This window comes from Pygocentrus nattereri, chromosome 20, assembly GCF_015220715.1.
Source record: "Pygocentrus nattereri isolate fPygNat1 chromosome 20, fPygNat1.pri, whole genome shotgun sequence".
Taxonomy (NCBI): Eukaryota; Metazoa; Chordata; class Actinopteri; order Characiformes; family Serrasalmidae; genus Pygocentrus; species Pygocentrus nattereri.
The window spans coordinates 32,780,898-32,793,260 of NC_051230.1; the positions used below are offsets into that span (position 1 = coordinate 32,780,898).

General features: G+C 36.7%; 2 protein-coding genes across 2 annotated transcripts in view; both read right to left on the minus strand.

The window, feature by feature from the left end:
* LOC108416077 (H-2 class I histocompatibility antigen, Q9 alpha chain-like) overlaps positions 1 to 12,363 on the minus strand; it is a 471,933-nt gene that overhangs the window by 153,987 nt on the left and 305,583 nt on the right. The gene's annotated exons all lie outside the window — the stretch shown is intronic.
* Positions 2,028 to 6,401, minus strand: LOC108414328. Its single transcript, XM_017687178.2, has 6 exons — positions 6,015 to 6,401; positions 5,151 to 5,507; positions 5,014 to 5,055; positions 4,778 to 4,891; positions 4,509 to 4,537; positions 2,028 to 2,443 (listed from the first exon to the last, which is right to left on the minus strand). Exons 1-6 carry the CDS (start codon positions 6,049 to 6,051, stop codon positions 2,303 to 2,305), a joined length of 720 nt encoding a protein of 239 aa, XP_017542667.1. The 5' UTR covers positions 6,052 to 6,401; the 3' UTR covers positions 2,028 to 2,302.

Below are 12,363 nucleotides of genomic sequence, written 5' to 3' on the forward strand. Positions count from 1 at the left end.
ACAGGCTCTGTGAAACGTCTCTTCTGGAGCAAAAAGCTTGATTAAATGTCACAAGCAGGTCAAGTGCAGCCCAAACTACTATCATTTATTTACTATAATTACTGAATCCAGGTGCATTAGTTTGTTTTTATTGATCAGTTATCATTTTTTATTAATCATAATTAATATAAATATTAAATATGCAACATATGTTGTATTTGAAATGAAGTAACTGAAGAGGTCAGCTTGTCCTGAAGCAGACCAGGTGTGTGTAGCTGTCCCTGAAAGCTGGACCAACTCCAAACAGGCCAATCTGAACTCCAAATGGGACCTGCTGATAAACTGCTTTAGCTCTATGTCATGAAATATTGGTCTTATAATCCAAACAATGCTTTCATACACAGCACGTTTTCCTGACGTAAAACATAAAACGAGTCTCTTGTCAGATCTTTTCCATCTTATTTAAGCAGTGGAACACTGAAAGTCGTGTGTTATTGCAAAATAACATCATGGCTGTGATTTGGTACGAGCAGAAGGCGATCTCGGGTGTTCTATTGCTTTAATATTACAGGTAAATAAATAAAGTAGAAATTAATAATGATTAATAAAGAATGTGGTGTTTAATATGTTGTAATGTTCAGTTCCATCCTCCTAATTATAGCTCCTTAACGAGCAGCTTGTAGCTACGTCAGAGTTACGAGCTCTTCTACAGTACAGACTGAGCCGTAAAACTGAGCCAATATCAGGTTCAGCTCAGTTTGGTCAGTTTCTCCAGATCAGTATTAATGTTGTTTTGTTCCAGCCGGTCTGTGAAGCTTCTTACAGCCCGTTTAGTTTGGCGAATGTTGTTGGGTTCATTTCTGGCTGATTCCACGTTGTTCAGCTGTTCTTCTGTCACAGCTGCCGACTGAAAAGCTGCTCAGTGGTGACGTTTAGTGTCATCTCGTCTTCAAAGTCGGACCAGATCGGCTGTCGGTCAGATGTGGTCTTAAAAGTGTCAGTTTTCTGTTTATGGTAAAGTAAGAAGTAAAAACGTTTGAATGGCTTGAGCGTCTCTTACAGCTGTCAGAGTCGTTGCTTAGCAACAGCATCTCAGTGGAGGGATACGGTGTTTGTGAAAAACCCTGTTTGTGATGTTATGATGAAATAACAGCACAGTTAGAACGGCTCTCAACCAATCAGCTTGCGTGGCCGGAACTAACCATTGTATAAAATTTGATATTGCAACCAAATTGGGTTGCAGTTCTGAAAGAATCTGCGCAGATAAGAGGCAATTTCAATAGTCACAAAAATGAATGTCTTGACTTTTGATAGCCTGAAATGTTATAATGTGGACCAAAGCCATTTAAGTGCATATGCTTATTTTTTAGAAATCAGATTAAAATGACGATCTGTCCATACATTTTAACTTCATCAGTATTATAATTATGTTTCAAAATAAGCCAGCAGTCCAGCCCTCAGCCCTTTGGAGGTTTTCCAGCATGCAGCAATAGGCATAAATAGTCAGTAAGATTGTGAACAGCTCCCTCTGCTGGTAAACTTGTTCATTGTTCAGATTTGTATTCTGTGGGTAATATGATCACTTTTCATGTCATTTCTGTCGTTCAAAATAGCACATAAATGCTGTCAGCCAGATTATAAGCATGTACAGTAACAACGGTGTTGCACCGGTTTGAGTAACACACATGCTGTTTAGGTGAGTGCATATTTAGTTATATTATTACATTGCATCATTACATGAATATTTTCTCTCATGGCTTTGCAGAGTAAAGATATTGTCAACATCACTGTCTCTGTCTGTAACTGATTTATTCTGATTTTTAGTCTCATGATGACCTGCTTTACTGCACTGACTCCAGATACAAATGTCACATCTACAATCACCTCTACAGCTTTTGTTATCTCATATCCCCCTGAACTAATGTTGCAAAGATACATGCTGTCATATGCAAAAGTTAAGGCACCCACGGTCAAATTCCACATATTTGTTGATTTTCTAAGTGTAAGTAAATGAATGCATCCTGTACAGAAACACACTAGTGTACAAATTAATACACAATGACTGTTTATTTGATGAAGTTAATATATCAGGGAAAAACAGAACATCAAGGTTATGGCACAATCTATATTTTATGTTGTATTTTTACTGATATGTCAAACAAATACATTGAACATGTGCATTAAAGTCTGGAGAAGAATTTCATGTTTGCTCTCAGTTGGGTTCCCAACCTATTTCCATTTAGAAACATCACTTGAAACATCCTCCAACATCAGTTGAAAAAAGTCCTAAAAAAAAAAAAAAAAAAAAAATCTCTACCAAAAGCTATTGTCTGCCAAGTTGTTGTCTGATAGAAGAGTATACAATATGTGGATCTGCATTCATATCAGCATGTCTTCCTGTCTTTTTGTTCTTCTTATTGGAGAACTGTAGAGCAGCATAGTTCACAGAGTCCCTGTCTTGCTCCTGCAATCATACAGTGGAGAAGTATGAGCTGATAAAGTAATGAGTTAAAACTAGTTGTTTTTTTTTTCGCTAGGTTTTTAGAAAGTGTTTTTATCAGGTTGCAATTAAATGTCATTTACTCAGTGACATAAGGCCTTCATGATAAAATGATTCTTTTATATCACATTTGGTTCCATTGACTTACATTAAAACTAAAGTAAGTTTTTTCCTTCTATAATGTGCCACATGTTTTCAATGGGGGGCAGGTCTGGGCTGCAGGCAGGCCTGCTTAGCGCTTGCAGTCTCTTACTATGAAGCCATGCAGTCTTACAGTCTTAAACTTGCATTTGTGGATGCAGCAACAAATGCTGTTTACTAACAAGGGTTTGTCAAAGTATGTCCAAGCCCATGTGGTCAAATCCATCACAAACAGTGATGAGAGACGTCTCCAGATACTCTGAATCTTTAACTAATTTCATGCACTGTGGAGGGTGAAACACCTAAAATCCTTACAGTGGCGAGCCTCGATCCATCCTCTTTTTTTGTAACATTTAATAACTTTCCTGATCTTAAACTGACCCTGTTCCAACTTTTTTGGAACATATTACAGGTATCAAATTTCAGAAAGAGCGCATATTTACAAAAGCTAATCAAGGTCAAAAGTTAAAGCATTAAATGTCTTGTTTTTATGCTGTTTTCATTAAAATACAGGTCAAAGTTCATTTACAGACCACAGCTTTATGTTTTAATTTGCATTGTATTACTGTCCCATGTTTTTTGGAACTGGGTTTATACATTACAGATTATTGGATTATTACAGATTATACAAGTATAAGATTTTGGATTTGATATACATAATTATAAAAGTATATGATTATGATTTTTGATCATTCCTTACTTGAGCTTGGGCTCAAATTAGTTGCTCTGCAGAAGGATTCGTGTTTTGTATTTACTTTATGCCAGATTTCATTCATTCTTGCTGCAATAATACTTTGAGTTATTGAAACTTCATATAATTCTTTAGCAGAAACAAGTTTGCTCACTTTTTTATTGTGTTCTCTAGTGTTTTATAGTGCACTTAAAATAAGATAAGTGAAACAAACATATAAAAATAGATATGAAAATATATAATAAAATTATAAAATATAAAATCTTTATATACTTCATTCATTTTTCATCTTTTTTGTCACTATACACAGACTGTGGGTCCTTTCTTGCTAAGACTGTGAAGAGTTTCTTGAGTACAGTCAGTTAATTTGAAAGCAATTATCCTTTTAGAAACTATGGAGCACATCTAGATGAGACAAAAGAACCAGAGATTCTAGTTTGGGTTCCTCTTGTCAGAGATTGTACAGTGACAGTTATCATTCTCAGGTCACATTTGCAACAGTCATCAGTGACTTAAGTGGAAAACAAATGTGTAGCTGTAAGTATGCACTGTAACTGTTAGGAGGAAATGTAAAACTATACAAATAAAACATTGCTTGTTGTTTTTAGATTTTTTTTTGGTTTGTTTTCTGAAAATTCAATTTTCATAATTTGAAAATGCCAGCTCCTTTACATTTGTGAAAGTTTATAGTAAACTGACCCATACAAAAGGGTCCACAATTACTTGAAATAAATAATTACTGCATTCAAATATAATTCACTATTAAAAAATACTAATTTAGAGATTAGTTGCGAGTGTGGTTGAAAATGGATATTGGCTTAAGAATATAAACTGAATATGAAGTTCTTTTACAATTAAATTTCTGACACCTGCTTTGAATATGAGTATGGCCACGGAGATTAGCTTCTCCGAAGGAGAATAACTGATCTCAGCCACATAAGAATTAAACAGCAAGCCCAGTGATCGCACTGAACACGACTATGCAGTAATAAATACGAATCTTTTCACTTGCAATTAAGTAAAACTTTTAAAATTACTAGAGCAAAGAAATTAAACAATTAATGAGATTATAAATGCTGCACCAGGTCATGATAAAATTAGTGCATTTCAATTTGTGCTTTAATGAAATGAGGTAGCACTTTTTGGAGGCCACTGTATCTTCTTTGTTTCTAAACATAAAAGCATTTTCAGGTTTACCTCATTTTCTTGAGCTTGAGTAGTAACGCCTAAAATGCAACAGCAAAAAAAAAAAAAAAAAAAAAAACATAGTTAGTTTTACACTTTTTCTTGATTTTTCCTTGGTGAGGTACACAATGTACACAATGAATTTGCATTAACATTTCGCAGTCGTATGCAAAAGTTTGGGCACTCGTTCAAATTCCATGTTGATTTTCTGAATTTAACATATCGGGATAAAAATAAAACTCAAGTTTAAATAATATAATACGTAAATAGAATTATTTCACCTGTGCTTCTTTTTCTGCTCTTCACTATGACGAAGACCAGGACACTGAGCAGAACAACAGTCACTGCACCAAAGACTAGAATTACCTTGAATAAGACCTCGCAACAAGCACAGTCTGGGAGAAGACATAGTCATTACCCTCAAACCACATCATACAATGAGTTTAGAAACAGAAACAATCTACAGAGTATGACCTATAAAATACGACGTTAAAAGTATTTTAGAGAAATAGCCGACCTTCTGCCTCGTCTGAGCTCTTAGGAAGTGTTTCGGGACTCACTGAAAAACGAAGAGATTGCTTTTTGACACCTTAATCATTTCAAGAATGAACTACAGGATTTACTACTCTTTATTTGAATTTCAAATAAATGTACCTCTGATTTGCAGCTCTGTTGTGCTGCTAAAGATCAAGTGGTCACTCTGCATGAAGCTGCAGTAATAGAGCCCTGAATCAGACTGATTCACTGTGCTTATTCTGAGAGACGTGTTCTTGGTGCTTACATTCATCACCATTCGATCATTTTCAGTGAAGAAATAACACTTTTCTGGTTGGCTTGAGGGCATAAACTGTTTGCAGCCAAGAAGAACTGGTACAGAACTGTTCCCTTGTTTATACCAGAATATATATTCTGATCGGGTCAGCTTGTGTGGGCACCAGAGAGTGACACCATCACCAGGTTCTGCTTCTACAGTTAAATCAGCCTGAGAGCTCAAACTCACTGACAGCACACCTGAAACATATGGAATAATACGTCAAATATTACTTCGAATGCATTTGTGGTAGATTTGAGCTGTTACTGTAGTTTCCTAAGGTGTCCAGTAAGATACATCTGTGAATAACCTTCCACTAAATCCAATCAAAGGTGAAATATCTTTTGTAACTGGTAGTAACAATAGCGAATTGCTGGAAATGCTTCTAAAATAGTGCTATGAATTATTTTTTTCACAAAAGCAACAATTCAGGAAAGAAAGCATCTTTTTGGAATGTGCATTGTTCTGAATGATCCAGTTTTTTTAGGTTTCACATGGCTTTAACCTAGAAAGCTGGAAACCACCAGAAAAAGAGAAAGAAACAATCATATTACAAATACCTGGGGGAGATTTATTGCTCTTAATTTCTATTTTTCTGTATTTTAACAGCAGTAATGTGGTCTACACAGCAAGTGTCTCTTACACTGTTCTACACTCCTTTGTGAATTTTATAAAGCAGTAAGTATTATGAGATTATTCGTACTTACACATGAGCAACAGAGGATTAACTCCAAACTGACCCATCGCTGTATCAGAGACACAGAAGAAATGTCTCTCTGATGAATCAAATGCTGCTTTATCTCAGAGTAGGAGGCGTGGCCATTACCTTCAGCAGTTAAACTCCAGCAAAAGTCCGAACCCAGATGCTACAAAGCAGCTCAAATACTGGATCATCAAACAGTGGACAAGTTCTGAATCCATGAGTCCAGATGCAGTAAGACTTCTCTTGGTTCACTGTGTCCTTGTCAGTGCTGGAATTGCTGGAATGCCCATCAGTATTTGGCAATCATGTGTTTAGTTTGTCTGGTCTTATTCAAAAGACTGGTACAAATGATGGCTGCATAATTTCAGAGTAACACAAGCAGTGCTGGGGTCTGAGCACACAGTGCTGAACTGACATATTGAAGGGGGTGAAGAGATATAAACATTACTGTACAGATGCTGTCGTGTGACAGTAATACCCTCAAGTGTTTATTGACAGTAAGTCATTCAGGAAAAGTCTCTTCACATTACAGTACTACAACTGAATACTGAGTGAAAATAGTTACAGAATAAAATGCCCCCCTTTTTTATTTGATATAATTTTCTTATAATTATAAAGTATTTTCTATTTTCTAAAATCTAATATTTCTTCTTGATTGTACATGGCTTTTTTCTGATCTTTTATTTCTTAAATGCCAGGTTTTAAACGTTGAGTATTTGGAATGTTAATAAAGAAAAAAGTAGTGATTTATGGATCTACTTTTATTTGTATTGAAACAAATGTTTTATCTTATGAATTCCATTGTTTCCTGTGAATACACACTCATTCTGATTTACCCATTCTCACTGGGGCCTGCAACAGGTTCCAAATATTGGGAGGGGGTACTGTAAGACTAGAGACAATGTTAAATGTTCAGAAAGCACTTTTAAAGTATGATGTGATCATGCTTGGATGTAAGAGGAGTTCCCAGGACCAAGGCTGAGTCCTTTATGAGCAAAGATGAGGCCACTTTGCCAAAAAACACATCAACCAAAAATCAACCAGTTTAAAAATAAAGTCACCTCAACAAGCAAATTGAGGGAATGAGGAGAAATCTCTGTGTGTAAAGGCCTGTGAACTTTGACCTCTCAGACAGCACTGCATGAAAAGTCGGCACGTTTCTGTGATGGATATCATCTTGTGGGCTTGAGAATATTTTGAGAAACTGTTGTCAATACCCCCATCCATCACTGCTTCCATAAACTAAGACGGCACTATTCACAGTGGAGGTTCAGAAACACTGCCGACTTCTCTGGGCTGGAGCTCAACTGAAATGGACTGATGCTCAGTGGAAACGTGTGCTGTGGTCTGATGAGTCCACCTTACAGACCGTTTATGTTTCATAATGGTAATAGAATTATTCATTATAGTTACTGAATGAAAAGCCTGCAGGTTGCAGGGGTTATAAAATGTCTAAAAGCCAGTTTAGTCTGATAATACACTGAATGTTCAAGGTGGATACTCTGATACTACTTTTTGTAGTCTTATTTTTTTAACAATACATCATCGCTCCTCCTCTAAAGGTTTACAGAACAGTGAACAGGTTGTTGTTGGATAGTGTGGTAAAAACAGGTTGAAAAAAATCTTGTGATCTCTGATCAGATACTGATGTGGGCTGTGAAACTGTGATCAAAACACTGCAGATCATGTGTGATAAGCAAATGTTCACACTGTTTTTCCTGTTTACAGATGGACGCGAACAAGTGCTAAAGGTTTTTTTTTTTTATTTATTTATTTTGAGGTCACCTTGTGGTTAGAGAGCATTCAGGCCCATCATTATTTTTAGTAATAATCTGTGTCTATTTATATGAGGCTTACAATTCTGCAAGCTCCAAAAATTCAAATTAAAAAATTAAAAATAAAAAAAAAAGCTGCAAATTTAATGGACTGTTGGAAAAATCCAAAATCCTGTATCTGTTTGTTGCTAGTCTGGTGCTTTACAGATTAAACAGTTCTGTAGCACACAGGAATATTTAGAAGCATGCAGAAGAGAACATTTGAAAGATTTTCATTCCAAAATAACCTAACGTTCAGAGCAGATATACAAGTTTGAAATAAATTACGGATTTTGGAAACTTTGTTTACACAGAGCGTTTTCCGAGTCCTGTTTAATCCGACTACAGCTAACTTAGCTAACTAGTAAGTTAACCGATCTTAAAGATCAAATTAACCTTCACTGAGAACCGTTAAAAGTTTCGACACAGTAGGGAGAGTTTACAGACGACTGTGACTGACAAGATGTCAATCATTAGTTTTCAAGCAGAAATGATTAATAACAATACAAGGGTGATTCTACCAAACTGGTTTAAAGTCACAGTTGAAAACATCCTTTTGCTTTGAGTGCAAAACCTAACCTAACCCAACCCACACCTTCATTTTTATTTCATAAAAAGTATTTATTAACATGTATTAAAAGGCTGATCCTTCCATTTTGTCATTATCAAAACAGTCATAGCACTACTAAAATTTTATCAAATGTTTCAGTAGTGACAACTTTAGTAGAACTCAAATATATACGCAGATATTTTCATTAAAACATAAAAATGTACGTTTAATTGCAGAAAACGTGTTTTGGTAGGGATAACAATGTTTCACACTAATTTTCAGATTTTGGGACACAGAGCAGAGTTTCTCATGTATCTCATACTGTGATGGGATATTTTTTGGTTCTTTTAACCAAAGTTAGTCTGCACTGCTTCATAGAAGGTATGAACAATTATGGTCTTATTTTAGCCATTTTTTTAACACTATCAACAGTAAACAAGCTTGACATGCATCTCTGCTAATGGAAAATGAGAGATGTTAAAGTGCAGCCATGTGGTTTTGATGCAGCGAGCTGATGAAAACAGGGGGTCAGTTTTGCGGTTGGAAACATTCAGACCAAGATGTGCACGTAAAATACACACATCCACCCACTAACACATAGAATCACACACAAACACACACAGACTGTACAGTCATTTGCATTTGACCTTTATGCACTCCTGAAAGGCGTTAGTGATCATCACTATTGTTGAGGATGCAGTATAAGTTGTATATCCTAGTACAATCATGAAAATCATGAATGTCTCCCCCTCTTTTTGCACTTGAGTTTGCATTGGTGACTGGGAGTCAGTGGCAGCCTGATCCCTGATTGATTTATAATGTTTTGGTCTTATTTCCAAGCCACAGTCTGACTTTTATCAGAGCAGCTGTTGAATAGCTAACAGTCTATTGAAGTGCTGATATCCTGCCAGTTCTACAGAGCTGACTGGAGACTTGAACATCGTGGTATCCAGGACCAAAAAGGTCCAGATTGGAGGAGAAAAAAGGTCAATGGGCCTCATTTACCAGTAACTTATTAAGTTTTCTCTTTCTGTTCTTGAGAAAGGTCATAAGAAAAAGTTTATGTCAGATACATGACGTGCTCTCAAACCACCCAGTTGTTCACACCTTTGTGCTCTTGAGTGTGTGTAGATTCTGTTCTTACCTAAGAATAAATCCTGAATAAGAAAACACTGGTGAACGAATCTTTGTGACAACTGTGTAATTGAGATTTAGGAAGAAATTTCTTCTTAAGAACAGATGATGAATGAGGCCCATTCTTTTGAAAAGCCCCACAGACACAGATATTTTACAACCTAGGGGTCCGTATACACTCTATTAGGTATCGGCCTGATACAGCACTCATTTACTCATGCTCATACACATAAAAATTCACCAATACCAACATAAAATACCAGCTGATACCATGCGACGTAAGCCTAGTGCTTACTACTGCTCTAGTAAACAACTAACTCAAGCTGGCTGTGAAGGAAAGTCTGTGTACACAGTGAAGTGTTGCTGATGCCCTGTCAGTTAGACACAAAGTCACACAGTGCATGATTCGCTCTAGAGGACATTCCTCAAATGAACTCTTGGGATTAGCCTTCTGAGAAGAATGAGGGGCATAGGATCAAAACTATGAAATGTTCTTTACCTACAGCTGTATAGAAGTGCCTTTTCAAAACAAAACCCGCTATTCTCCGCTGAAACAAAACTCGCTTTGAAGGAGCATAACTAGCTAATGGACTTCTACTTAATTCTAAGTATGGGTGCTTTGATCTTGGATTCTGATCTTTGATCTGTATTTACTTGATCTTGGTCTGAAAAAAAATACAAATGCGTTACTACTTATAACAGGGCTATCACCCTTAAACGATCACCCAGAAACAATGGATTACACATTTCACCTCACACTCATCTTTTTAATACTGTGCTAGTTACTGACGCAATTTGGTCACGTCGTTTAGACACCACCTGTCACTAAAACACAGCAAGACCAAAGAAATGTAATGGTCTGTTAAAGCCTTTGATCAGATAGGAATCCTACAATCGAGTTGGACCAAATGATGGTACTGCAGGAAGAGGTGATACGTCATCACGGACTTTGGGTTGAGTTATCTCCTCTCTGGCAGTCTGGCCTTCACATGGAGCTAATGTTCAGCATGGAAGGACAGCTCCAGGAGACGACTGGGGTGTAGCACCATCAAGGAGCGGGTACCCCGTGGCACTTGTGCAGGCCAGATCTCCATGTGTCTCAGGAACTTTGTGGATTGCTAAGGAGTCTTGAGAGGGCAGCATGCTGTGTGGCGTCCACCACACAGGCTCCGTGTAGCCATAAAGAGCTTAAGGCTTATGGCCATGCAAAGCATTTTTTGGAGCGCACCATAGTGCTGGATGAAAGGTCAATTTGTGGGGTGGTTTATTTTGTAGTTAATTAGAGTGATTGTAGCTGTGGCGGATGGGTTACTTAGATTAGTAGGATTAGTAGGAGGATTAGACTTAGATTAATAAGTGATAGGCCTCTAACAGTAGTTACTGGTTATCAGACAAATGAGAAACAGCTCTGTGACACTAGTCACTGTTACTGACTAGTAAGAGTAACAGTGTTACAGTGTTACTGTTAAAGTCCCTGTTACTGTCACCGATTACTGTTGTCCAGTCTTTATTTATTAGCTTCTACATCAGTGGCTTTGCTATTAGTCAGGACCTCTCTGAATCCTTAATCATTTCCCTCCAGTCTTGCTCCTCTAATTATATGTTCATGCAGGTTGAACAGGTGTGGTGATAGTGGTCATGCATTTTCTGTTCTGACCATGACTTGTTGATCAGTGTAGAGATTCTTCATTAAAACAAAAAAGATGCTCTAGTATCTCCATTGTCCTGAGGATATTCCATAATTTTTTAAGGTCAACACGGTCTAAGGCTTTGCTGTCTTTGCAAGAAAATACATGTTGACTTTCCTTGTTGAAGTGTTTTAATAAGCCCCTATACATCTGCAGTGATAATCCTTGTTCCTCTACCTTTCCTGAATCCTGCTGGCACATCAGTCTAATGTAAGGCTGTAGTCTTCGTTCATTGATATTAATCTTAATTCAATGGCATGTGATGTGTAACACAACACAACACATCACATATTAAATATTATCTTTAGGAATGTTCTTTTAATGTGAATGTGATGTTCCAGCCGCATCGCAGAGGAGCAGACATATGAGAGCTATTGCTGCCCCCTACTGGTGAACTAGCAAACTAGACTTCACTTACAGTTTCTTTATAATTGCTAAAAGGCATTCATATTTTCAGAATTGACAACTATACTCTGTTTTGTCTAAACTATGTTTTTTCTTTAATGAAATATTGTTAGTGCAAAATAAGTTTGCATTCCCCACTTTCCAAATTAAAAGCCATGTTTATATTGTGATGTTCCCACACATCAGACTCAAACATTTCAGGTGTCTGAACTACCTTTGGGCCAAAAGAGTTTCAAAATATGCTTATAACAACAATTTGGAGAAGAAACCTATAAAATCCTCATTTAAACCTGCTTTTCATGCCAAAAAAGACAATTTGATGAGCATGAAGATGAGCATTGAAAATAAAACTATTTATATTTAAAAACATTAATATGGGGATGCCTTCTTTAGATGAAAAACTAAACCTTTACAGACTTCTTTGCTTACTTGACTGTAAGATTACTCAAAGATGCAAAAGAAGGTAAAAAAGGGCCCAAAGTTTTAATTATAAGTGTATTCTTGAAATGTAATCAAGAGTTTCTTGTTACAGCACTGTGAGCATCACTGAGCTATGATCAGACCCTATTAATGTACTTATGGTGTATGACAGGCTACTGCTATATGATCAGACCCTATTAATGTACTTATGGAGTATGACAGGCTACTGCTATATGATCAGACCCTATTAATGTACTTATGGTGTATGACAGGCTACTGCTATATGATCAGGCCCTATTAATGTACTTATGGTGTATGACAGGCTACTGCTATATGATCAGA

Excerpts from the sequence above, each read along its gene's own strand:
- LOC108414328 (XM_017687178.2), bottom strand. The coding sequence starts at position 6,051 with ATGGGTCAGTTTGGAGTTAATCCTCTGTTGCTCATGT. Across the intron at positions 5,508-6,014 it reads TAATCCTCTGTTGCTCATGT|GTGTGCTGTCAGTGAGTTTG; the intron begins GTAAGTACGAAT and ends CATATGTTTCAG. Across the intron at positions 4,538-4,777 it reads GAGCAGAAAAAGAAGCACAG|GCGTTACTACTCAAGCTCAA; the intron begins GTGAAATAATTC and ends GTTGCATTTTAG.